Source organism: Cariama cristata, unplaced genomic scaffold, assembly GCF_000690535.1.
Source record: "Cariama cristata isolate BGI_N322 unplaced genomic scaffold, ASM69053v1 scaffold803, whole genome shotgun sequence".
In the NCBI taxonomy this organism is placed as follows: Eukaryota; Metazoa; Chordata; class Aves; order Cariamiformes; family Cariamidae; genus Cariama; species Cariama cristata.
In genome coordinates this window covers 53,180-80,697 of record NW_009609912.1, presented here as the reverse complement: position 1 = coordinate 80,697, position 27,518 = coordinate 53,180, and the positions used below count along the sequence as shown (strand labels likewise).

The window sequence follows — 27,518 nt, the reverse complement described above, 5'->3', positions numbered from 1 at the left end:
TAGGGAAAGGTCATCTCCTAAAAAAGAAAAAAAAAAGCCCTCTGCTGCCAACAATACAGAAAACACAGCTTTTTGAAGGTGGTATTCACCCTGGCTTTAATGTCCTCATGGTTGAGTTGACTAGAAAAGCCACAATAGGAAAAAAAAAAAAAAAAAGGCAGAGGGGGAAGTCGTGACAAAAAAACTCAGATGTTGCATAAACATGACTTACCTCAAGTTCAGTGTTTAAATATTTATCTTTCCAATAATCCTCAAGCAAAGTTCATTTAACCACTCTAGTTCCATGTAATTTATTTGTGGAATATGCATGAGACTAAATCTAATTTTGCTCTGCTTACTTTGGAGAAGGGAAATTAAAAGTGAAATAACGAAGGTGGCCTTTTATTCATTTTTTTCTTTCCCAGAAACAGGCAGGAAAAGTCTTAAATCAATAAACAAGCAGAAGATGTACTTTCTCTGGTCTGTTTGGTTTTCAGAAAACACCACCTCAAGGTAAAGTCAGGGCTCAGCCATGCAGAAGCTCTCTGTTACCAGCAGGGGTAGCCCAACATATTTCTCTCTTAAGGAAGAAAAGCAGAAACATCTTGCTTAAACAGCTGTTGTTCTCAAAAAACACAGAGAACAATTCGGAGATGTCGAGCCAGATTTTCCACTGCCTTGTACCTTGACAGAAACAAGGAGGTGTAACATGCTATCTGTACGGAGTAACGTTTTATACTCCCTTTACATAAGTGGTAACCAAAGGAGAATCTGATACGCCCTGTACTATCTTTTTAGAAACAGGGGCATTAAAGAAATCTAAAAGCTCAAGTGGATGAATAGAGTAGAGCTTTAATTTGATTAGCATGGAGACAAATGCACCTTAATTGTGATTTCTTTATTCAAAACAGAGGGTTAACATGGCTTATGAACTAAGTAAGTGCAATATAGATTAGTCCCAGGGAAATGCTGGGCCACCTCAGTTCCCGCTGCAATTAATGGGAGTTGATGCAAACCCAGGTATTCTGAGCACCCCTTGTACACGGTGCCTTCGATTGCCATTAACACCACCTCATAAGAGCGGATCTTAAGAAATTAATTCTCTTGGTACTCACTGAAATCAATACAAGTTTTGATGTGATCTTAGTGTATAAAGTGACACTATCATGTAAATCTGGAAATCAATCTAAAATACCTTTGTCCTCCCGACTCTTTTTCAATTTAAAAAGAACAGTTCTCTAAATCAACACAAAAGTGATCTGATGGTAGAAAAATCTTCTCTTTTCAATACCTGTGCAGCACGAAAACAGAAATTGTCATTAACAAGAAAAACATTAAGTATAATGGCAGTGAATCAACATGAGCAGTTCCAGCAGATCTCGAGTAGAAATTCTGGAGAAGACAAAATCTTTGCAGAGGCAAATTCTATTTTGATTCTGGCATGCCAGTGTTTCATTCAATTCCTATCATTCTACAAACTATTTAGCAAACTGCTGCCTCTAAAACCAAGTCACATTTTGCCACCTTATAAAAAAATTACCCAAATCGCTGTGACTATAAACTGTTTTTACAGTAGTATTTAGGAACTGATAGCTATAAATGCCCTCCCTTTTCAGGCAGGCTATAGTACATATGGAGCCACTGGAATTTAAAATCCATGAAAGCTCATCTCTTTTGTGAAATACTACTCTAATTTTGAGTTTTCTACATGATAGTACAGTTTTTGTACAGAATACGTACTGTGACTACATCAGGTAAACTGAAAATAGTCTTTAGGAAAAATAAATGCAATGTCAAATGAGAATCAGGGAGAAAAGAACTCTAGCAAAGCATCAAGAAGGCAACAGATAAACTATTACTGTGGAGAATCCTGCCTGCCATCATTCTCAAATAAGAATTGTTTGCCACAATGGAGAGAAAATAAGATCGATGTAAATAAAAAAATATACTCTGTAGACTGCCAGAAGCTAATGTACAGAGCAGGCAGTCCAACCAAAAGACACCATGTAGATTCAAACTGCTTGACAGCTGGAAGGGACAGTAAGGTGTCTGTTGCATATCCCATTATAATTAAGAAGCCTTTGAAAAAGCTGTAGGGACAATCCCTACGCAACACAGTTCAGCGCTCCTTGCCATAACTCAAAGTATCAAACTCAAGCCTGCTAGAGAAATAGAATCATAGACTCATTTAGGTTGGAAGGGCCCTTAAGATCATCGAGTCCAATCATAAACCTAGCACCATCAAGACCACCACTAAACCCTGTCCCTAAGCACCACGTCTACATGCTTTTGCATGACCTCCAGGGATGGTGACTCAATATAAAAAATACTCATGATCAGTACCCAGGGATCTATAAACTGAATGCACAGTGCTGCTTCTTATGAAAAATGAAATAGAGACAGGAGACAGCAGTGCCAGGAGATGACGTACCAATACAGGTCAGCCAAAGGCAGTGCTGTTGGTGGATTATCCTGCAGACCTGCGATGCTGCAAAAGGCTGGCAGGTGAGAGGAGAGAGCAGAATCAGTGAGGAAGGATGGGAAAGAAGCATGGAGCAGAGGTGACCTGGCATTGCTGCCTCTTCCCATGTCAGCTCTAAGGGTGATGCACCTTATCCATCCCCTTTTGCCCCCAGTAACTCCTGGGGAAGAGATGAAAATATCACAGTTAGTATGAGTTTGCTCTGGAATTCAGGGGAAGCAGCAGTTCATTCTGTGGGGCTCTGCATGTATGGCATCCAACAGAAGGAGACCTAGCATTTTTAATACTCAGGTTTTTAATACTCAAGTCTCAGGGGGCTGTTAGAAGAGAAGGAAACAATTATGGTAATTAACAAACAGAAGAATGCTATTGATAGATGCTAATGCTCATAGTAAAAATTAACAAGGATCATGACAACCCACAGTACAAAAAGCCCCTCCAGAATTAGAAGACCTGTACAAAATTAGAATTCCCACTGAGAAGAGATGAAGCTGATGATAAATTTGACTGTAGTCAGATTTCCTGCCTTGTTTCAATATTGTACACATCAACAAATAGAGTGGATTATCTCAAATCTTCTTTATTTTCTTGCATTTTACTAGAAAACAGAAATTAGTTTTTCAACACTAGACCTACTTAGCCAGATAGAAATGAGAAAGTGCCAAGTGTTTTTTCTACTGTGCCAATAAGGACTTGAAGGAATCAGTGACTATCCCTTGATGAATGAACTTTCCCGCTTCTTATTAGCAAGCGTTAGCTGTATCAGAATATAACCAGGGAGTGGGCACTATTTCATCCTGCTACCTTTCATCCTTCACTAGTGTTATGACATAAATTGCTATGATATCATGGCTTACTGATCAAACTAATGGAAAACTGACATCATAACATATCGCATAGCAAAAGAAGCCCTGTACTGTCCGTCCATTTACACAAATAGTAAAAAGACTGTTTCTTTTGTCCACTCTGCTTATATTTATAAAACGTTGCCTATAATTTCTCCACTATTATTGAAGATACAAGATTATTTTTGCTTAAAAGTCAGTCAAGGAATATTTCTATGTCTTTTGGGAATAATCTTTGTATTTTACAAGGTCAAGATCTAACTGTAATGCAGAATGGGTGCTGAGCTTAGGGTTTCTTTTAAACTCTCTGAAAGTAATTTTCCTAATACAATGAAAAATACCAACAATACACAATATAAAAAAGGACAGCTTCAAGCTAAGACCTAATGCTTGCAGATACTGTTCAGCAGTAACAGACACTCAAAGACTATATGGATATCAATAGAAGCTGCAGGTAATACTTGTCTCCTCTGATAAATGGACTAAAAATGCATTTTCTTGCATTTGTGAGAGCATGTTCCTAAGTACAGAGATTTCCAGACTTATTAAAATCCCTTTCAAATGCTATGATGCAAACACGTCTTTGTCTAGACTCCGAAAGTAATTTGACAAAACTTACTGTTTCAGAATGAAGATTTATCAGAAAATAGGAGTTCTGCTGAGGTTTCAAAAATTGTTGGCCTTTCACATTTTAATGATAAGATTGTATCGATGTTGTCATGAAGAAATGAGAGATACACCTACCCAAAACCTGCTCATTAGACTCGTGTGGGAAAGAGAACAGGCGGTTTCAAGTGCTGGCTTTGGATGAGTAAGTCCATGTACCCTGGTGTATGCATCTGTCTTCCCTGCTGTTGTTGCACCAGTTGTTTCACGCTGGGGCTGAGAAACCTTGCAGCCATAAGTTTCACTAAAATCCACATTGCCGCTGAAAGGTCTTGGTGTGTACAGCATGTCCCAAACCTATCTCTTCCAACGCTGATGGGGTCTAGAAAGACCTATGCGGAATTTATTTATTGAGAACCTCTCTTATGACTATTGACTTCTCTAAGTGTAATCATGCTTTAAATATTCCACCTATGTACAGATGACTTTGAAAGACTCTTCAAAATCCAATTGGATTATTTCAAGGGTAGCTGCAGGAAATACTACGTAAAATTGTAATTAAAATGTGGTTTAATGGCATTTGCACAATTACTATATGAGATTTAGTTTTAGCATTTTTACATTTCTACACATTCAGTTGAATATATGTAATTCTCAACTACGTCTACACGATGTGAATTAATTTTTAACTTGTCACAAAATTATTTTAAAATTTTGTTACGTGCATAATATTTTTAGTTTGATGGAAAAATTAATTTAATTGTACTAGATATAAAAGTCTTTAGGACATGCAGAGGGCTGTAGTTTGATGTGCTATTCTGGACAATCTTGGGCAAAATGTGTCTTAGTTAACCATCAAATAGGTAGACCTGCATGCTCGATGTTAGAGAAGACAGTTTGCCCAGCATAGAATCATAGAATCATAGAATCATAGAATCATTATGGTTGGAAGAGACCTCAAAGATCATCAAGTCCAACCGTACACCTGATGCCACCCTGTCCACTAAACCATGTCTTGAAGTGCCACATCTAGACGTTTTTTGAACGTCTCCAGGGACGATGACTCCACCACCTCCCTAGGGAGCCTGTTCCAATGCCTAACGACTCTAACAGTGAAGAAGTTCTTTCTAATGTCCAGCCTGAACCTCCCCTGACGCAACTTGAGACCATTTCCTCTCGTCCTATCGCTAATTACCGGGGAGAAGAGCCCAATCCCCACCTCACTACAACCTCCTTTCAGGTAGTTGTAGAGGGCGATCAGGTCTCCCCTGATCCATATTTCTTTATTATTTGATTATTTGAATTATTTGATTATTTGAATTATTTGAATTTTACTGAAACAGTAAACAAATTGGTCTATTTAGATCATCTATAGCAGCAGCCATGTGATGTCATCTGGAAACCAATCATTGCTTTCCAGTCTACTGCCCTAAGTGAGACTTGAAAATCAATAGTCCTAGAACTACTGACCACAGAGGCCATTAAAATACCTGCTTGGGGTTTGTTTGGTTGGGTTTTTTTTGCAGCCTTCTTGTAGCCTGAACTTCCTGTGCAAGGTTTCAGCCTCACATCTTTTTTATCTTTTCACTCACATGAAAAGCTTCCTGAAAGAAGTTTCCTCCAGGTAAGAACAGAGATGTTAACAGGTCAAAATTATTTTCAAGTGTTAGTCCTGGACTTGGATCCAACCTTATGATTTGAAGCCAAAACTTCAGACTGGAAAAATAAAAGTCACAAGTATGGCTGCTTGAACTAAATCAGGACATAGTGTACAACATTCCTGGCTCAGTTTTGAATGTGTATCTAAGATGTAAAAATGAGACCAAATTCTAATAATTCTGAATATTTGTGTATTTTTTTTAACAGATGGAGTGTGTCTTGGGGGGCAGGGTGGGAGGAAAAAAAAAGAATGAGAGCACTAATAGTTGTAAAACTGACTTCTTACTGTTCAAAAATAAGATTAATCTGTTGCTGTGAAAGATGTACACATCTATATAAAGTTAACAACTACTTTGTGTACACCTAAATCTCAGCCTAAACAAGATAAACTTTCATGAGTCTGGATTGAAATGGTTCAAATTGTGTTAATGAATTTTCATTTCCCAAGCTTGATTCGTGAAGTGACAAAATATGCAATCCTTGAAGCCGCTCTGTCCTGCATGTCAATCTATAGATCTGTTTTATTACTCTCTAATCAAACCTTATGTTGCTCCCTCATGAAACAGCTCCTTTATAAAAAGAGGGTGTGTACATGTTACACATACCCGACTGCCACAGCAACAGAAGATCTGAAGTTGGAAAAGATTTCCAAACTCTTGTATTTATGTCTGTGCTCCATGTATAACATGAGCCAGAAAATACAGATACAGAGCTGTGTTGATTAGGACTTACATTAATAAGGAATGCAGAGAAAGAGCCGTGCCTCCAGCATACACCATTGGTATATTTTTCCTTGCTATTTTAAATTAGATCTCTGATGAAATAATAAAAAAATGCCTTTTATTGCAGCTTTTCTTTTTAATTCATTATTCCTGGTAACTACCAATTGTTCAAGGCTCACAAACAGAGCATTGAAACATTTCCTTTTCATGAATGAAGTTCTGTCCAGCCTGCAAACAGGGACGTCATTTCAAGAAAATGCACAGAAGTGCAGGGGAAGATCAGGAACTGCAAATGAAAACAGAACTTAAAAAAGGACAGCTTTGTTTACTTGACCGAAATAGAGAAGGTAGCAGAACTAGTTTTTAAATTCAAATTGGAAGGAAATTTACTAGAAAAAGAGAAAATCTTTCTTCTGCTAAGATCATAAAATCAGCTTTAGTCATAAAAGATGTTCTTGTAAAGGCTTTTGATTATTAATAGTTGTACTAACTCAGAACAGCAACATTGCAATGCTTACTAAGGTAACCTCTCTTCTCATACAATAACTTTCACCAATGATGTGCTTTTTCCTTAAAGGAAGGCGGAGTTAGGAGTTAGTGTCGGGGCCATAAATAAGAGGGTCCTATGTCAGGGAAATTAGAAGTCAGTTAACATAAGCGTATACTCAGAGTGAGCATTAGAGGGCTTTTCTAAACCATCCGTGTCTGTTGAAATCGAACTGCACGCGGAAGAAATCAGCTAGCTATTAGAAAGTTTAGCTAGAAAACCAACAGTAAGAAAGCATTTTCTCTTGGCTGACCAGTTAGCTGTGCTGAAGGCAACATGAGCCGTGTAGTTAGTACCTTGCTGTTTTCAGTGCTTCTACTTCTGACCCACAGAATTGAGGAGCTGGTGGAGGCGTGCAGCTGTGCCCCTGCTCATCCGCAGCAGCTCATCTGCGACTCGGCTTTAGGTGAGTTGGAACGGCTTACGCGCTTTCAACTCGCATCGTAGGGAATCAAACGGGGCTACTCTGACTGCTCTGAGGGGGTTTTGTACAGCTGCAGAGGAACATGTTTAACCAGGTGGCTTAGTCTCTCGCAGGATTTTAAAACAAAATGACTGTAGAGATCCCTTTTAGAGAGGGCTATGGAAAAAAAATGGTAGTAGCTGCTCTGCTTTTCTTGTATTTCCAGAACGTTTTGTGGTTACAAATTGTTGAAATTGCTGTATTATTTAGTGGCTGGGGGGGGTTTTTTTTTTTTTTTTTTTTTTTTTTTAAACAGGAACACCTTCTATATTAGTTCCTAACTTAAAAGTAAACCGGGAAGAATACCTGAACTGTTAACAGTATCTGTAATAGAATTTTCTATCTCAATATGTCTGCTATGTGTAAACTATGCATATAGATATTTTTAATAGCACTTTGGGGGAAAAGAGAAAAAAAAAAACAAACCAAAATAAAAGTCCCCAGTGATAACATGTTGAAACACTTGATCTTTGTTCTGCTCTACTACAATTTCTTTAATTGATTGTTGGGTTTTTTGGTAATTTTCAAAAAATACTTGAGCAGGAAACCGGTGGGCCCTTTATTTTCTGCAGAAAAACTGGCTACCGCAGTTCTGTATAAATATAACTTTCCAGTTTTTCAGTTTTTAGGAGAACGGTGTTTCATGATATTCAGTCAGCACTGTGGTTGTCAAACAACTTATAGAAAGAATCTAAAGACCTCAAAATTAGACTACATGGGGATAAGAAAATGTGACATTTTGCAGTCTTTTGATTTCATTAGCTCAGCTAAGGCTGGTTAGCTTCCATCTAGTGTGAACAGTAAATGTAGAACATGAGTTTCCAAAGTGTCACAAAATTAGCATCTCTATGGGGCCGGCAATACCTTCTGCATACTGATTAATTGCTTTTATACCCTGACAGAAAATCTTTGTGGCCATGACAAACTCTAAGCTCTGTTTGTGGCCATCAGTTAAATTGTTTTTTAATCTGCTGGTGTTAAGCAATCTTTTTCATTAAGTTACCTACACCAGGCATTACAAACTTGGGGTTGTTTAAGGTGTGAAAGAAAACAGAAGTTGTGCTACCAGAAGCTTAAGTATGTATGTCTACATTTAACTGTATTAGTCTGCTGCATTCCTTTAGATAAGAAAGTGACAGTTTTTCAGCAGACTTAAAGTAGAGATTTTCCTAAATAAAGAATTTTACAGTACAGAGGAAACTCAAAATACTCATTATGAGCCATCTTCCTTAGGGGAACCATTCTGGTCATTCTGATGATATATGTTAAGATTTATTCCATTCTTAGATACATTTTACAAATGGCAGCTATATATTACTTTTTGTTTATATTTAAATACTGAAGATTGTAAAAGAAAACTACTTTATATTTCGACTTGATGCTCAAACTCTCACTTCTATAAATATTCCTGTTTAAGTAAACGACACCTTTTGGCTAAGGAATGTTTATATCAAGGATCCCTTTGTTTAATATTTATAATTTTAAGATAGCATTTCTATATATTATGAGAGATGTAGATGTTCCTTCATATACATATGTGTATACGTATTTTGATTTACGCATTTGCATATATCTGCACATAAAGCCTCCTCTAAGCATTTCCAGATGAATTATTTGTTTTGCTTTGGCCACAATATCTTGCATCAGCAGACCAAAATTCCTTCAAAGAAGCTGGACAAGACCAGTGGAGTTGTCTGCCCTGTGTAAGAGAAATCTCCACTAGCCAGTCTGGCAAAGACAGCTCCTCCATCCCTGTGGGCTGGGCTGCCCTTGGGAAGGTGTCAGCACAAGGCTGGAGCCCTAGAGACAGCACCATCCCCTGGGGATTAGGGCTGTGCCTCTTCAGCTCTGCTTTGTTTTAAGCAGAGCAGGTTTGAACCCACACCTGTGGCCTTAGGGTAACCTGGTTCTTACGAGGGACTGTGAAAGCCAGTAAGTATCCCATGCAGTAGCATACCTCAAACTTCTCCTGTTAATATCACCATACTTAAAGAGTTGGTTTTGTTTGTTTGGTTGGTTTTTTAAGATTCAAGATGATTAAAGAAGATCCATACTTCAATTTCAACATTTTCATACTTCCAAAATAGTGATAAACAAAGAAAGGGATTCAGCTACCTAAATCTATGGGAGTTGAATGCTAATCCAGCTGTTTGCTGAGACTATTCCATTTTTTTCAGTCATTTTTAAGTTCATCCATCTATGTACCCACAAACGCATTCAAGTATTTCCTTGCAGAATAAAACCCTAGCACATCTTACTAAAAAAAAAGAAACCATGCCATGCCTCTACATTCCACAGTAAAATAAAAGCTGAGCCAAAGTCTCAGTCTTGCTCATAGAGCTACCGACCATTATATGCAGTTCAGTTACTGCATAATTTCTCACTATATCTCTGGAACATTTTTAATTTCCTTTAGGATCACTTGTGATTTAGGTACAGTGAAAATGGACGTGGAGGGGGTTGAATCAATAGACATTACTTGAGCCACTAACTGAATGTGTGATGCCACTCAGAACCCATAGCATTTATATGAGATACCCAAGCAAAAAACAATCAGATAAATTAATTAGGTCTGGGACAAGCTCTTTTCGCTTTTACTTTTGTTCATATGATTAGTGCTGTGACACTTAGTCTTTTACTGTCAGGAGGCTTTTGTGGCTCTTCTTTCTTTCTAAATACCCACAGCTACCACACAACCTGAGTAACTCAATAGAAGTAACAGGCCTTCTGACAGACCTCAAGAGAGCTTCTGGTCCTGCAAGGTGCTGGCTAAAACTAACATAAGGAATGAGTGAAGAGCACTGCAGGTGTTACATGGTTGTACACCGCAGGAAGAACAGTAATGACGGGTAGTAAATCATGAGTACCATGCCAGTCCTGCCATTTATCTGACCTTGGGCTGGTTCGTTAATCTTCCAGGTAACCTTAAGAGGGTGTGATTTTGTACAAATTTGAGCAGTTTCCATGAACTTCTCATTTAAATTTCAATTCAAAGAGAGGTAAATCCTCATGTGTAGGAAGTGCCTAGCACCATGAAGATACACACCTTTCATAAAAAAAAGGGGAGACACATTCCTCTGGTGTTCTTCTAAATGGTGCTGAGGCTCTCCTAAATGTGCTGAATGCCTTCAAACTCCAGCAAACACCTATACTTCTCAAGAGGACTTTCACTGGAAATGGAGATGGGAGGTTTAATAAAGAGCAATTCCATGTACTGCACTGCTAAGTATTGGTGCTGCCCCCCCGCCCCCTGGCAGAATCTCAGAGGCTGTCTCCTTACAGAAATTAAACGTGATGACGATGTGCTGTTTAACACTTCAAATTCAGTAGCGAGGCACCATAGTTTGAAGCCAATACAAGAAAATTCCTCTGCTAATGGCTTTTTTTGGAGAACCATGGATGCAAATGAGTTTATCAGAATGTCAAGATAACAGGTTTCCCTTTTGCCACTGTCTTCAGTCTTCCTGGACTCAATTCTAAAGCAATGTTCACATCAAACTAGATAATCTGTGGAGAGAAGTGGTATTCATGGAGAGGACTGATTCCATTCTGAAGTCTGTCACTTTTAATTCATGCTGGTTTTTTCCCCCTTAGGCATAAGCAAGGTTATTTTTTGGACAGTGGGACAAATACGTAAATACTTTACATTTCTTAGCTATGTAACACCAGTACCCTACCTTTAAAGTTAGATGTATTCTTTCTAATTTTAACTTATTGGGTTTTTTCCTTAAACTTATATTGAAAATTATATTTTTATTGAATATTGGGCACCACACTCCAATAGAAACGACTAACAGATCTTAAGTACAAATAAATATATAATACAGCTTCAGAGAATAGTTCTGTAGCTTTGAAGAAGAGTGGCACATTTCAAAATATGATGGAAGGTTTACAGCTGGAGCTTGGCAGCATTTTCAGCCTGTTAAAATCTCATAAGATCACTGAGATCAGGCATTGTAAAGATGTGCCAGATGATATATTAAATTTTAATCACATTTAAAAATAACAGTAAAAATTTTATTTAAATACACCAGAATTAAGTTTTCAAAGTCAGCTCCTCTGGGATAAAATTACAATATGCTATTTCTTTATTATTGAATTTCATATTAAAACTTTCATGGTTCAGTGTCCCACGATTTTGCCTCTCTGCAATATAATATCTAGTTTTGTACTGGAATGGATTAATTTGCACATTATTAGAGTGGGAAGTAACTTTGCCTGATGGAAAAAAAATCAGCATTGGAAAATGTATTAGAAATGTAGACAGTACTTCTTCCAAGTTAGGGGAGGAAAAGTGAACAGTGAAATTAAAGCAGACTTTATATTTCATTCTTACTATATTATGTTATACACACTCACCATATTCTTAATCTTACAGAGTCCACTTGCTGAGAGCAGTGTGATTATGCAGATACTGATTATCTGCATGTTTAGGTTGATCAGCACCTTCACTGGGGGGGTTGACACAAAATTAAGCAGCTTTGCAGTTAATCTTCAGGTGTTTGGGAGTATGGTGTTCACAGAAACAGTAATAACCGTACCATGTAACAAAAGACCATCAAAGACTGGGCTGCAACAGTCCTTAGTCTTCTGTGAGGGTTTCAACAGAGTCTCATAAAACATCCCAACTCTTGAAGCCATTGCTTGAGGGAATGGGGAAGATGGCCTTGCTGTAGAAGGCTGTTGGCAGACCCTGGTGGGATCCTAGGCTGCAGGCCATGCTTTCAGACGCCCCACTGACACGCATGGGGTCACAGAGCTCACATCTTGGAGTTGCCTACAGTCTTTTAGACTTCTCCTCCATAGCATGGAAAGACTGTAGTACTTGGCATATGATCTGCATTTCTATTACTGTCCTGCCAAATGGAGGCAGATCTTACTGCTCCATAGTAATGTCCTTCCTCTAGAGTTGAAATCAGTGGCAATTATCCACAGGTATGTTTCTAGACTAACTTGTCACTGACTGGAAAGAATTATGCAGCTACCATTTCTCAGGGGTCCCGCACAGAAATGAAAGCTGAGTTTCTATTCCAAGAATTGCAAATTTGATTATAGAAATAATGTCCTGGACTTTTGCTGTTCCAGCTCTCTCTCAAACAACAGGAAAAGCAGAGTACCTGAGCGTGTTTCTTGCAAGAATTACTATGAAAAAGAAGTTGCAAGACTGTATTAGTGCCATTGAAAGAGCATGCTGCCAGAACAATATTTTCAGAACCCAAACTATATTAACCAATGAATCATCTCAAAACCAGCTAGAAATTGTACTAATCTCAAAAGTAACGTTATTCATGTTTGGTAGGTTTAATGCAGAGGTGCTGAAAATGAGGCAATTCTCTTAGCGTTATGTCCTCAGCAAGTGGCTGAGAAAAGCTGAATTCCAGTCCTGTGCTCAATAGCATCCCACAAGCGTTCAGAAAACCAATGCTGGTATGCAGGAATCGTTAATAGTCATACACTTCCTTATGTACACTTTTTGTTGTATGACTAATATCAAGTTCATTAATGAAAATTATTGAGAAATAGGCGTTATACACTTAACTCACATTTCAACAGACTCGTAAATGACATAAATACCAAAACCACATTTCACCTCTTTTGGTTGTACAATGTCCTACCAAAGTCAATTATACAAAAGGCAATAGGTTTCTTTACTTCTGTAAGTATGAAACAAAGGCATAGTAATTTTTCTTACTTGTCTCTTATGCATACTTTTATAGACATGAATAGTATTTTCAAATAAAATTTAAAAACCCCATATAATATGAATCCTAGGAAGTTATTTACTTTAAAGTAGATACTGATGCACTTAGAGTGAAGCTCTTAACAAAGAAAAAATTCCTGCAGCCCTGCAAAGGCCCATGACTGGTACAAACGCCTGTGTATTACAATGAAGTTATAATTGCAGTACATACAAACTTCTTGGCATCATAGCCCGAAACTTCCAAATGCTTTCAAAAATACAAAAAATGACCGCACTGACTGCAGAGGTGCTGTGCTGTGAATCACTACTTACACACATTTGTACCTGCCTTTGCTGAATGTTCAATAAAGCACCTCAATATTCATGTTCAATGAATTGTTGGAGTGATGTTATGGGAATTGCAGTTTGACTCCTTCCATTTGCAGCTAACATTTAACAAAATGTTAGTTAAACAGCTTCCTAGGATAAAGACTGAATTTCCTGTTTGGGAGTAGGAAGTATTACCTGAATAAGATCTACAAATAACCCTACATCTACTTGAGGTTTTAAGATAAAGAAAACATTTTGAGAACTTACTTCAAAATTCCAAGTCTAGTTAGTTTCCTAACTTACTTTTCAGTTCCGAATTCAAGACTTGAATTGCATTGCCAGTATCATGCGACTCTAAGAAATAATTTCCAATCTTCTGTAAATTACTGTTCTTCAGAACCCTGCCATTTAAGCATGAAAATGGGGCTCCGTGTGGAAAAATGCAGTCACTCTACTCTCCTTTCCTTTGCCCGTTGAACTTTTTCATGGCAGTGTTCCCAACAGCTTAAAAGTTGTAGCTGTAAAATGAGGTGGCATCATGAAACTGAACAACGGGAGAGAATTTTAAGGAGCCAAATCCACTGAGCACAACGTTCCTGTCAATTAGAATGTAGCTGACAACTGTAAAATAATTCAGCTTTAGTGAAAAAACAGAGCTGAGTATTGTGTAGTAAAAAGAAATCTCAGAAGAATTATGCTAGTTGCCTCATTTCTAAGTAACTCAGTAACACCAACTCATTGCTAAGTATGTTATAAATGCAGGATAAGAAAATTCAGGAACCGTGTTACTTTTATTTAAAAGCATGCATTATAGTGCTAAGAAACTAAAACCCATGATTTCAAAACCAACATCCTACATGCACTGTGTGGACAACAAAATTCAAGCTTAAAAACAATGATTAATAATATAAAACACAGAACATGAAAGACTGCCAAACTCTTAATCCTATTAATCTACCAACTGTAATCCCTAACCTTCTCATTAAAAAGTATCTCAATAATATGGGGTTTCTTCCGCATGGAGGAAGGGGCATGCAGCTATGAATGGAAATCTACAATAACATTATGTATGTGGTTCTACAGACTTTAGAGTATAAAGAGAGTGTTATTCTTCAGCTGAAATTAGGCAGATGTTGATTACTAGTCAAATGATGTGGTATTTGAGGCTTGTGAAGTAGAGAGAAATATTTCTGGTAACATGAGTAGCAGCTGTGAAAACAGTGCAGAAAAATAAAACTGACCTTGAACAACATTAGGAAATCATGCTATTTTTTAGGTAATATTTAAGTTAAAAGAATACCACACATCTGTTAAAAATACACTCACCTCTTCTATTTGAAAGTTTATAAAAACCTAGATTTTAAAAACCTCACTCTCATAAATTGAATGTATTCTTATAATTAAAAAAAAATAAAACCACATAATCTTCTGATTTAACAAGGAAGCCAAACCCGATCAACTCTTGCCTTCAACACAAGGAATTTTTGCATCCCGAGCCAAAAACACACAGAGATTCACAAAATCCTGACCTACCTGAGAGTCCTAATGAGCTTAAATATAGGCTTCCTACATTTTGAAAGCCTCAAATGGAAATGCATTTTGGATGTCAACTAGCACAGTTTTGCGTTAATAAAACACAAAAGAGTGATCAAATTCTGCAAAGCATTTACATTGAAAAATAATACAGTGCAAATTAATATTCATATGAAATGGTGACAAAATAATCCTTGGTATCTGCTTTATTGACTTCAGAAGTATTCATAGGTTTTTCAAGACAGTGAGTTTTCGAAATGCAGTAATTTTTTTCTGAATAAAAATGCCATGAATAACAATGAACGATGAAATATGCTAATTTATCATCTAGAAAAGAAAGGTGTTTCACTGCTGTCTTGTGCAACTAAAACATTTGCACAGTGGCTATATTAATCAGGTAGAGGAACTCATACTGATTAACATTTCAAACTTTTTCAAACGTATTTGTGACCTTTCCCTTCGACGTCCAATATGTAGGTCTATCTCCTTATTTTTCTCCTTGTTTTCTATTTTGTGTTGCGTTAGTAGAATTTAGGTCTGGCCTAACAGTTACTTTAAACTAATCTTCCCCTTCAAAAATTTCTGTGGAGTTCTTTTAGCCCAAGTCATAAATCTTTACTACAAAGATTTGATTTTTCAGTTACAGATATGATTGTTAACTCACTACCCTTACCTTCTTATGCAACTGGAAGCACCAGCAATACTAGGCAATGCTCTTCTATACATTGCTTTTCATAGAACAAAGGAAAAGAGCCTTACATTATTACAGTTACATTCTTCAACAAGCTCTGTGGTTACAGATCCGAAACATTTGTGTCCAAATAGTCCAGTAAGATCCACTCTTTTTCCTTCTTGGGATTTCAGAAACTGTGGTTCAATGAATTACTCTGCTGCTGATTTAGTTACTTTACAGAGGGCTATAAGCATTTATTGATGGAATATCAGAAAACTGAAATATAAAGCATGAAAAATAAAACTGCCTTTACATCCTAACTAGCTTAAATGTCTTTTGAACTAACGATTCCTTGACTTTGGGTCTAGGAGTTGTGGAGGAAGAGTGAATATTAACAATATAGACTTACAGATAAGAAATCCATCCTGTGAACACAGAGGAAAAGATCCTTTCAGATTCATTCAGTATTGGGCCAGCTTCACTACTGCTGCATTCTCTTTATATCTAGAATTGAACTAGTACAACAGCTTCAAACATCTGACTTGGGTTCCAGTTTGGAAACGAAACTACTGTTTGCTGATCTGTCTTGTTGAAAGATAAACTGATAGATGAACTGTTTGCTAAACACATTTGTTCTTTTTCAGCTGTTTAAATATCATTCAATAGCATCTTGCTTGGTTCTCAAAAGAGAAAAGAAAGTATAGGGGTTTAATGCTAAGTTTCCACTTCCAAAAGAATAAGGATGATCTCACATCTCAGCAGATAGTCTGAAGTAATCATCTCTCTCTCTATTAAGTCTGAAACAATTAAAAGCTTGCATAATAATTCAGAAATCAACACTGCAAAAGAATGGTTGCAGTCTCCTTTATGTTGTAAGCATCAAAAGCAAAACTGTGTGGAACACCTGCACTGTATGGCCGTGACAACATCAGGCACCACAAAGATTTGCCAGATTTATTCTCAAAGGACTGTATTGTTGTATCTATCCCATAGTCAAACTGGTATTATAGTCAATAATTTGGCAGCACTCCTGTTGGAATCTAGGAGTCATCTTTGACCTCCCACGAACCCTGCGTGAACCATTTTGACAAAATGCATCAGTTTCTATTCAGCTCCTAGTCTCAACTTCCAATCTACCCCCGTCTCCGCAAGATCTAGAGTCTTCTGTATAAGAAGAAAAAAAGATGTGAATACTATGAAACTGTTTTTCAGAGGTGATGATGATGGCCAGCAAATTTTGATTAAAAAAACCCAACAAAACAAACTGATGGTAAAGCATTTCAACATCCATGTCAGAAGTGGTCTTTAGCTGACTGGAAGTGCTCAACATAGAAAGAACTATGGCCATCGTATATCATAAAAACGTATATATATAAAATAGAAGAACAGAAAGAAACAGACATGTTTTGCATTAAAAGGACGGAACCTAAACCACATGGATGCCAAATTCTTCTTTAAAGAAGTTAAAAATCAGTACAATAATGAACAGAAGATGAAGCCCTTTCAGTGTTCCAGCAAATTCGTAACAACCAGATTCTGAAAGATCATAAATAAATTTGAGTCAATTTGCAAAAGTGCAAGCTGCCTATGAGTTTAACTCAGGTTACTTAGCATAAATAAAGATAACGACTGACATGCCTTCAAGTTGAAAACCAAATAACTGAAGCAATAAAAAGCAGAGTAGTTTTTGAAAAGAGTACAGACCTTTTTGCACGCAGTACAGATCATCTCAACTCAACGTATATGAAATGGAGTTAGAGCGCTAGCAGAGCCTTTTTTTGGACTCAGAGCAGAGAAAAATGATGAAAATTATAAATGGGAACAGGATAAAAAATAATGGCATTTTTATGAGACTATAGTTGGCAAATCCTTCAGCATGAACAGAGAAACCAGAATATTTGCTGTTAAGGGACTTGCTTTGAAAAGGCCTGAAACATTTCAGGTTAAGGGCAACTTAATAAGCCATATCATTATTCTCATGGTACTGGCACTTGATAGTATTACTCATTACTTTGTTTCATTGAAAAGCAGCAGACATGATCCCTGCTCCAAGCGACATACGTAACACACGCAAAGACTTCCACAACTACTTGCCATATCAATGGATACACATATTCTCTTACTAAGTGAATAGTATGTGAATGCTCAAGTACCTATATACAGTACAGACCTATCTACTGTATTTCACACCTCTCTCTTTCAGAGATTTCAAATAACTGAGACTGCATTACTGCTAATTCTTTTGGAAGCTAACATAAGCAAATCAAATACTGAAAAGTGAATATAAGAAAATAAAAATCCTTATTCTCCTAAAAAATATTTTTAAGACTCTAATCTGCTTTAAAAATACTGAAGTATATGTAAAGCTACACAATAGGTATTTAATTACTTATTTTAAAACTTTATCTTAAAGTCAATCAATAACTTTCGCCTTCTTTTGAACAAATTGTCTCTTTTTGGCAGCATTAGCAATACCTGTGAGTTTAAACCAAAGTTATGATGGTCCCTTTGTATTGTATCTATGGCATCCAGACACAAAGAAGGTAAAGGAAATAGTGTTTCTATTCCCTATCTTCAGACTTTAGCTTGGACTCCTAGCATTATTTTACCGTAACTTGAGTTTAGGTGAATATGGCAGATGAGGCCAGTTCTGCTTGCAAACTTTTAGTTAGTTTGCTTTCTGGTTGGTCACAGTTAAGTTTTTGGCCAGTTACAGATAGGTACCTGACTTAAACTGGAAGCAAATCTGACCTGCAATTGTGTATACTGGCCAGACTACTCTGAACATAGAAATTCCACCTCGAGCAGCTCTTTGGTTATAAGGAGGAAAGAATTACAGTTCCTCCTGTGATTTCAAGCTTCCTCTCCTCTCTAGTCTCATAGTGAATCTGCTGAATTAACTCACCTCCAAAAGTGAAGATGGGCACTGCTGAAAATCTCATTACCATATGTGCCCCCATTCTTCTCTTAGAGAATACAAAATATTTTAGCACTTGTATACTACAAGGAGGGTGGTCCTGGATTGCACTGATCACTAATAGAGAGTGACAGAGTGCTAATAAAACCCTTTCTTTCTTATTCCCATAGGTAAACACTCTGAAGATAATCACCCATCCTTTGGTAGCAACTGTTTGTTAACAGACAACTTTGGCAGAGTTTTGTTCTGGCTGTAATGTAACCTGAGGCACTATACTACTGTGTACTGCAGTCTCTAGTTGTTTCAAAGTAGTTTATCCCAATATTCAAATGAAAGTCTTTGGTATTATGTCACTGATTAGTTAATGCATCAATTCTGGAAGTTTCCCTTATGAGACCACAAGATAAATTAAGGCATATAAAATTAAGAAAGCCTTTTATAATTAATACAAATGAGGAGACTATGTTCTTAAAAACAGACAGGCGTATCTTTATCAGATGGTGTAAAGTTGTATTAGCATCGGTAAGAATTACCACCAGGTAAACTGAGGATTTACTATGAATTTCTATTTTGATACACCCAACTAAGTAGGAAGATAACCCCCATTTCATCGTGAAGGTTACAAAACCAGCATAAATACTAAAGAGTATAAATACAGTTTTACAACTGTTTCATAAGAAGCCCTTCACCTCTCCACTACTCAGAACAAAGAATGGAGATCTCAGAATCAAGGAAAAAGCCGATAGCTGGAAGTAATACAAGAATATCATCACATGAACAGAAAAAGCCATTTCACATAGCAACCCTACTTGGCCTGCAAAGCCCAGATTCATTTCAGTTGTCTCCTGGTTTACCATGCAATTATTTTAGATCACTGGCCCTAGAAACTTGATCTTTACAGCTTCAAACAAACCACTTGGACTCTATTCTCCTGAATGATCTTTTGAGAAATGCTTTCAGTGAGCGTATAAACACGAGATGCAGTAAAGCCACTGTCATATTCCAGCCATATTTTCAGTAGCTGTGATCAGACAAGAGAACTGCTAAAGTGCAGGAACAGAGGCAAATGAGTAAGAATTACTGCAATTTCTTTAGCACTGGTATTTACTTACTTTGGGTATATAAAATAGCATTGGATCTCACAAAAGTGTTTGCAATGAGGCAAAATCCAGAAGACCAAACCTCTTTCATTAATCTCTTTTGAGAAAAAAGTGTCAATATAGAGGCTTTTGATAAAAAAAACCCCACCAAACCCACCTCCCCCCCCAAAAAAAAAAAAAAAAAAATCAGTAAGACTTTTGGACAAGAGGATTTTTGAATTGAAACATCAAGTTTTGAATAAACTCAAGGCCTCTGCTGTTGGGGCTCCTGCAGTTGTCACTGTGGCATTTCCCCTTGACCCATGCTCCAAGTACGATCCTCCAGGAATGAGACATTTATGTTGCAAGTTTAAGCTATTGCACCCCAAAGAGGAAAAAAAGTTCTGATAGAGAGATAGACGTTTTAAGTAATCTTACAGTAGAACAGCGAGCAGAAACTGCTGCATATTGTGTATATGAATGCTTTCATTTTGGTGAAAGGACAAATTTTTATATATAAAAGTTCATTTGAATACAGGGGCCTTCAAAATTATGTACATACATATTATGCGTCCATAGCTCTGCTTTACTTCATACTCTGATTGTTATATAATTTCAGAAAAAACACTTTTATTTTCTATTTTTGCACATTTGGACGCTTTCTTCTCTCTGTTCCCATAAATATTTGGGATGCCGTCCATAACCCATCCACATAACAACAATACACTTTTATTTAGATCCCTCTCCTCATGCCACTTATTTGTTATCCCTACAAAAGCAATAGCATCTGGCAACAGCTTGATTGAAGTGTCAGCCATTAAAGAGACAGGTAGAAATAAGTGCTCAAAAATCACTCCTCATATTTTAGGTAATGAAATGAATGGGCTAAACTGAGGCAATAAAATATAAGAAAAAAAAAGAGCTGCATGAGCCATTATCACAACCTTGTTCATAACTTTTTAGTAACTTACATCTTTCTTTTCCTGCCAATATAGTGTTTTAAGTCTCATTTCAAGGTTTTTGTAGCAAAGCTGATTCTGATTATAAACTTGTGTGCTACGAGAGAAACTTTTGTAATTTCTTGAAAGACCGTTTAAAAGTGATGAAGGTTAAATTTCAATTCAGATAGCTATGCCGTAGTCTGTAAACAGTCTGAAGTGAACTGGCGGCTACAAATGAAACACTGATTCTTTCTCAAGATGCCTGTTTGAAAGATGTCGCTACTCCTAGCTCTGATCTCAGATCTAAAAAGGGATCTAATTATCTGGACATGTCAGGACTCACTGCTCTTATTTTCTTAATGAGGGCTAACCTACCCCAGCAGCAAGAATATTCAGCCAAAAAGGAGAAGAAATCAGAGACTTTCCTTTGCAGTTTATGTAGCTGCCTATTTTTGGTGCAGTGTCAATGATGGAGATGCTGTTTCTAAAATTTGGAAGTGGCCTTAGAGGGGCATAAAAGGACATAAATGCCAGGGCAAACCAGGAACACAAATGGCTGGCAGAGTCCCAGTACTACGGCTTCCTCTGCATGCAGAACCACACTTCTTTGTTCATGGCCCTCAGAATCTATTGCAAAGCTAAGGGACAGGATTTAGCCCTTATTGTCACAAAAACCAGCTAAGACATCCCAGAGTAGACAACCTTGCCTTTCTATTCATGAACCTACCTATTGCTGAAGGACTGGAGCTCATTAACTATGGAGTTTTGCTTTAAGCTGCAACTCCCTAACCAAAAATATATTCATTTACGAATCGTAGGTATTACATAGTTTAACACTGATATAATGAAAACTCCAGTGCAGCTAATATTTCAAACTGGATGCATCCATCATGATAATACTCTATAAATCTCTTTTAATTCTAGAAGACAGTGAAATATTTTTCTTCTGATAGAAATCATACCCCAGAAAAAGAAATACTGAACTAAACCAAACTTACAGTTTAATAGTAGTCTGTATTTCTCGTAGTACTGTGATCTTAACACACTTGACAACTTTGTTCAGGATGTAGCTTGAGTGTTTTTAGAGTCCAAACAGATGACAAAAGAGATTTTCAAAGCTCCAAGGATCTGCCTCCCTATCTGTCCATCTTTAAAATTTATACTCTTCTTAGCAGTATTTTTATTTTTAATTATATTTTATTTAATTTTAGGTTTATATATTTAAAGTAAGAATGCACATAAGCAATTATGATTTCTTGTTCTTATGTCCAGTAATATCTTAAGTATTTTCCTACGTAAGTATTTTTCATTATATGGTTGCTGATATTTAACAGATACTGGGGAAAAAATATCTCATTTATTCATCAGTTCTTACCTTCTCCATTACGTCCTGTTTCTTAGGATAATAAAGTTAATCTGGAGAGTAAACTCCAATTTGTTTTCCTTTTTGAAGGAGTAATAAAGTTTATTACTTTTGTTGAGTAAAGTTGCCTATCTTCAAACAATAGTACTGTGACTGACAGGTTAAGGAAAAAGGCTAAATAGCATCATCTTAAAACTTGTATAAGTACAATACTACTATATAAAATAGTATCATATATTATTTAATAAAACTAACTTGTAACAATGAGAGTAATTCTTCACTGAATAGTCTTCCCTTTGTTAATGCCTTAGAAATAACTCAAGAGTTGAAAAAGATTCTACTTTTAGGGGACACACGAATTTCAGTGGACAAAGCGCAGGGATTTACTTTATTCTGATTCCATTTGTATCTATGACTTGGTAAGGGGCCTTCAGTATCCCACTCAATTCTTTGGGTCTCCTCTTCTGTGAAAAGGATGGTCATATTTCATTGCATATGTCACTGTAGTGTGGTAAAATTAATCTAATGGCGGTGAATTTCTTTTTTAAAAAGCCCCTAGTGTAAGTAGTTCCTCATGATCATAAAAATCTCTAATACACAAGTTGATGGTACAGTTTATTTACCGGTAACTAATTAGTGCAGCTAATTTCAGAGAGAAATCACTCAGGTTTGGGAAAGACGCAGTTAGTGCCTAACTTTCTACCATTATTGTATACAAACACTTTTGTATTGTATAAAACCCAACACTTTTCTGCTGACTCTATAAATACAAATATATCTGATGTTATACTAAGTAAGTTCTGTCCTTTACCCAGTTCAAAATTACCTTTTATTGATGCAGAAATGGTTGGGAGATGTTTATTATTATTCAGGAAAGAAGGAATAAAAATGTTCTTAAGACATTTCTAATAATGAATGTCCAATAGCCAAGCTGATTTACGAAACAGAACACTGTCCTCCTATAATGCAATTTGCTATGACATCAGTAATCAAAGTGGCTCAGAGAAGTGGCAACTTGACACGGTGAGCTGGACCCAACAACTGCCAGTATGATTTCTGTTCGGAGGCTCTACCCGACTCTTGCATGGCTTTGATCACATTAACTTCCTTTCAGGTCAGTTACCCGAGACAACCTTCAGCTACAAAGTGGGGATGAAGTTTAAATTTTAGAAAAGCACCATGAGTTACAAAATACGAGTTCTACAGAAATGCAACATCCTACTACTGAAATATTAGAGGGAACGTCTTTCGAGAAATAGTATATATTTTTAATGCAGAATGAATGTGAGGCAGACTGAATTATTGGCATTAGAATATGAAAGTTCTGCGTATGTATTTCATATATGCAAATTCCTTACAAGGAACCAGTAACTTTCTGACAGATAAAATGACATTATTACTTTAAACAACCAGAGGTTGTTCTCAGTCAAAGAGAGGAGAAGCCGAGCCAGCCATGGTATACTTGAAACCATTTCTCGAAAAGAAGTGCAGACTAGGAGGAATCCTAAGTTATAACCACCCTCCGAACCACGAGTGAGGAGAGGGAGATGGCTAGGCCCAGGAATGCTAAATCAGGAAGTGCTTGTGGTTCGAAACAGAAGCAACCACATGAATAAGAGGTTTTAGGAGACAGCTAGACGACACTGATTGAAAAAAAAAAATATTAAAGCACAGAAAAAAGAAAACCAAGAAGGATTAAAAGGCCCCAAAAGATCTGTGTGCATTTGAATCTGGTTTCAGGAGAACAGAAAAGTAAAATACAAATAACTAAAGATTTAGACAGACTGTAACAATAAAACTTTTGTGTCATTAAAAAAATAAAAAATCTCAATTTGTTCTTCGTTTGCCATCTGGAAACTTTCTCTTAAACAAACAAATGAATGAAACACATACAACATAAAAGTAGTTTTCATTTTCTTCTACACACCTAGAAAAAGATCTCTTAATGACAAACCCTAAAATGTTATACTTTCAGTCTTGCATAACTCCATGGAGACCCTCTGAGCTATCATTGATCATCTGTAATGCTCCTCTCAGATGCTAGGAAGCGTAATTTAAGAAAAATATGAAAATGAATAATGTTTCAATATTAAACATAAAGGGAAAAGTAGTTTTAATTATCCTACAAACATTTGCATTGAGTAGGCAGAAAAAGATTTCCTGCACATAAACCATGTTATGCTCTTAAGAAAATAATGGAGCTAACTCCTGTTGTCTCACCCCTCACCTTCTATATTGAATGAAGTCTTTAATGAGCAAACCTTTTTTTAGGAAGAAATGATGCAAAGGAAAGCATCGCAAAACAAAACAACATGATTCTAATTCGACCTTTCCAGCAGTACAGTACACACAATCCACAACACTTTTTATCTGGAATTAGATCAAAGCACTTAAGAAGTACTGTTAATTTGTGGGAACATAACACATCTGCAGATGATTAAAGAGATGCTGCCACTTACCATTTGAAATGAGGAATTTGCTGTTGATACTTAAAAGAACTCTTTCCTTCCAATCCAACCCATAAGTCTAAAATGCTCCTTTAAAGAGTTTAAATGGCTTGGGAGGAGGGAGTATTGTGCCAAAAGACAGAAGACTCAAGCTTTGAAGCTGTAGGCATCTGCATCATGTTGATTATTACATCTAGTTTGCTCTGCTAATAAGTGAGGAAATGAGAATGGCCCATTATTGGATGGGACTGACCTCTATTTGGCTGTAAGGAAAATTACAATTTGGCTTTCTTACTCCTTTTCTTTAGATATGATGTTTAGAGGTCAAACTATCAAAGAAATGTTTTGGCGGGAAAAGCATGATTTTGATGCCAAAAGCATCAGCTTCGTATTTTTTTCAGTGAATGGGAAGTATGAGGACTTCACTGTAAGAGCAGTCAAACCCTGGAACAGGGGCTGAGGGAGGCTGCAGAATCTCCATCCTCAGAGATACTCAAAACTCAGCTGCACACAGCCCTGAGCTCAGGTTCCTTCTAACCTAATTTACTCTATGAAACATCATGCCTGTTTCATACTAATTTTGATAGAATGGTTCCTTTCATAATGAAAAACAAAAACAAAATAAAGAAGGTGGTGCCTGAGAATTGCCCTTACACTGAAGAATACTTTCATGTCTCCATCATACCTGCAGATGCAGATGTCCTTGCACAGATCCATCTCTGCCCAGCTGCGAATTGGACTTAAGAGTTGAAGTGGGGGACGACTGTTGATTGCTTCAGGCTTTGCCAGTATCTCTCCATGCAGATACAGATTGTTTGTTCTAACAAGTGCTACATCTGCAGGGGAGCTGTAATAGCGGCCATCCAGAACCAAGAAAAACAGGACTTTAAATACTTTTGGGGAGATGGTTTGGCCGTATACCATATTCTCAGAATCCTGTTATTCTCTGTGCCTAATAGTCCTGGTATATTCAAAACAGTATATACAAGAGACATGCCTCAAACAAACAGATAGGAAAAGAAACCATTTCTTCTTTCATAAAATCTTGTACTTCCCCTGTTTAAAGAATAGGAAATAAATACAACGTATCAAAAGAGGGAGTAATTAATTTATACAGGTTAACACAACTAATGACATGTTAAGAAAAATCCTAAAATCTATAGTCTCAGCAAAACAAATGAAAGACTAGTCTCTTCTTGTCTTCTGATTTCATGCATAAAATTGATGCTTTAATCTTGTCTGGCACGGTCTTTCAGAGTATTATCTTCAAGTCTATTTAATTGATCAACAATTCTTCTGTCATCAACAGAAATGTCCCTTGCCTTTGTTCACTAATTACAATGATGGGTGTTTTATAAAATTTTATGGAATTCAACTCTTTCAAAGGTTTTGATGACAGTTGTTGTCCAAACTGAGTGGTAACTCAATTCAGATTTCCTGATTTGTGGAAATTCAGATTTATATCATATGCAACCCATTGATTTTTATTTTCAGGAGTTAACTCAATCTAGTCTTATAGTAACAAGCCTTAAAATCTACTTCTAGCTAAAGTATAAAAACAATGCTAAAATCTATCAATATAATTTTCATTATTGCTTGTAAAATTAAGCATATACTTATTTGCATTTAAATCTTTTTCTGTGTTACAGTGATTCGAGCAAAAATATCCAGTGAAAAGGTGGTTCCTGCCAGTGATGATCCTCTTGATACCCACAAAATGATCCGGTATGAAATCAAACAAATAAAGGTACATGGAATCACTTGGCTATTTTGAAGTTCAATGCTGATAACCTATGTATATGACTACAACTTAGCCCTAAATACTTTAAAGCTGGAAAAGGCTCCAGATGCCTCCACGGTTAGACTCAGGTGAACTACACAGAATAAATCAAAGTAGGGATAAAACAAAGGCGGGGGGTGGAAGTTGTTCTGATATTCATGAGTTGCTTGCTAAGTAACTATATTCTGATGAAGATTTTTGTTATTCACAATTGCTTTATGAAGACTTTATGAAAACCTACTTCAGTTAATGAATAGCGTTCAATACATTTGCTGTTTCTGGTGGGTACTCAATCACCTATGTTGCAATTCTCTGACTGGATGATGCAAACTTTATAAACAGAAGAAAGCATTTCCAGCTGAAATAGCAAAGACCATTGTTCATAAGTGAATAGGGATATTTGCAGACACAAGAGTCCTTCCCTGATATTCATATAAACAAAAATCCATTTGTACGAATGTTGCTAGTAAAGCAAACACAAAGTGGGAGCACCCAAAAATGCAGTCATTCAGGATCTCACAGGATTTTTCCATTATTTGTTCAGCTCCAGTAAGGAGACATTCATTAATGTACTTTAATAAGACCTATCTTGATCCTATTCAAGTCACCATCAAACTCTCACTGATGTAAAAAAAGATCATGATCTACCTGTTTCTGGAATACACAAAAAATAGGTAGTCTCTTTCAATTAAAATGTGTTAGTTTTTTGGTTGGTTGGTTGGTTTATTTAAGTTTTCTAGGTACTTTTATCTCTCATTTGTCATAGAATATTATTTTGTATTTGTATTGATTTGTATTATTACATTTACGGGGAACACTTAAGTAGACCATTATGAACGGCTAAATGCTTTAAAAAAAATTTCAATCCTTCAGATTCTATCAGTAGATCACCTCACAGGAGTTTTACTAAGAAAAATCTGTGGTAAACAAGAATATCTCAAAATATTCACATGGATGGTTATTGCACATGACTTCTGTTAAGGTTTTATAGCAATTTCAACAAGCCAATTCTTTTTACCTTGCTAAAATAAAAGCCAAAACTCCTCAGCATCTGCCACTTTCTGTCTTCTTAAACTATTAAGGATATCTTAAAATGTTTCTTTCCAGAAATTAGCATATAAATACCAAAGCGATTCTCCTTCCTCCCATTAGCACTTTAATTTTCTGTTGCTACTCTGCAACACTTCAGTAACCTTAGAGAAATGCAAATCATCTCATACTTGAGCACAAAATAATGAGAAGTCTAGTCTATGTTATTATTTTCAGTCAATAATCCTGTTCTTCAGTAACAGCACACTGAAATCTCTGAAATACATTCAGATATTGGAGCTACTTTGGAGTTTCTCACGAATTTTCGTAAATGGAGGCCTATTCAAAACTCAGGCATCAGTAAGAGATTTTTATTTAATTCCACTAAGCTTCAGAAGGCCAATCAGCTAGGACTGGACAAACCAGAGAGATTTATTTTCTAA

General features: G+C 36.6%; 2 protein-coding genes across 2 annotated transcripts in view; one reads left to right on the top strand and one right to left on the bottom strand.

Annotated features, from left to right (window-relative positions):
• Nucleotides 1–27,518, bottom strand: part of SYN2 (synapsin II) — a gene marked incomplete at both ends in the record, with an annotated part of 82,883 nt that overhangs the window by 20,770 nt on the left and 34,595 nt on the right. The gene's annotated exons all lie outside the window — the stretch shown is intronic.
• Nucleotides 6,959–27,518, top strand: part of TIMP4 (TIMP metallopeptidase inhibitor 4) — a 25,889-nt gene continuing 5,329 nt past the window's right edge. The window contains exons 1-2 of the mRNA XM_009697672.1: nt 6,959–7,246; nt 25,916–26,013. Of these exons, the coding sequence (XP_009695974.1) occupies nt 7,117–7,246; nt 25,916–26,013 (228 nt within the window). The 5' untranslated portion in view covers nt 6,959–7,116. The remainder of the gene's footprint in view (nt 7,247–25,915; nt 26,014–27,518) is intronic.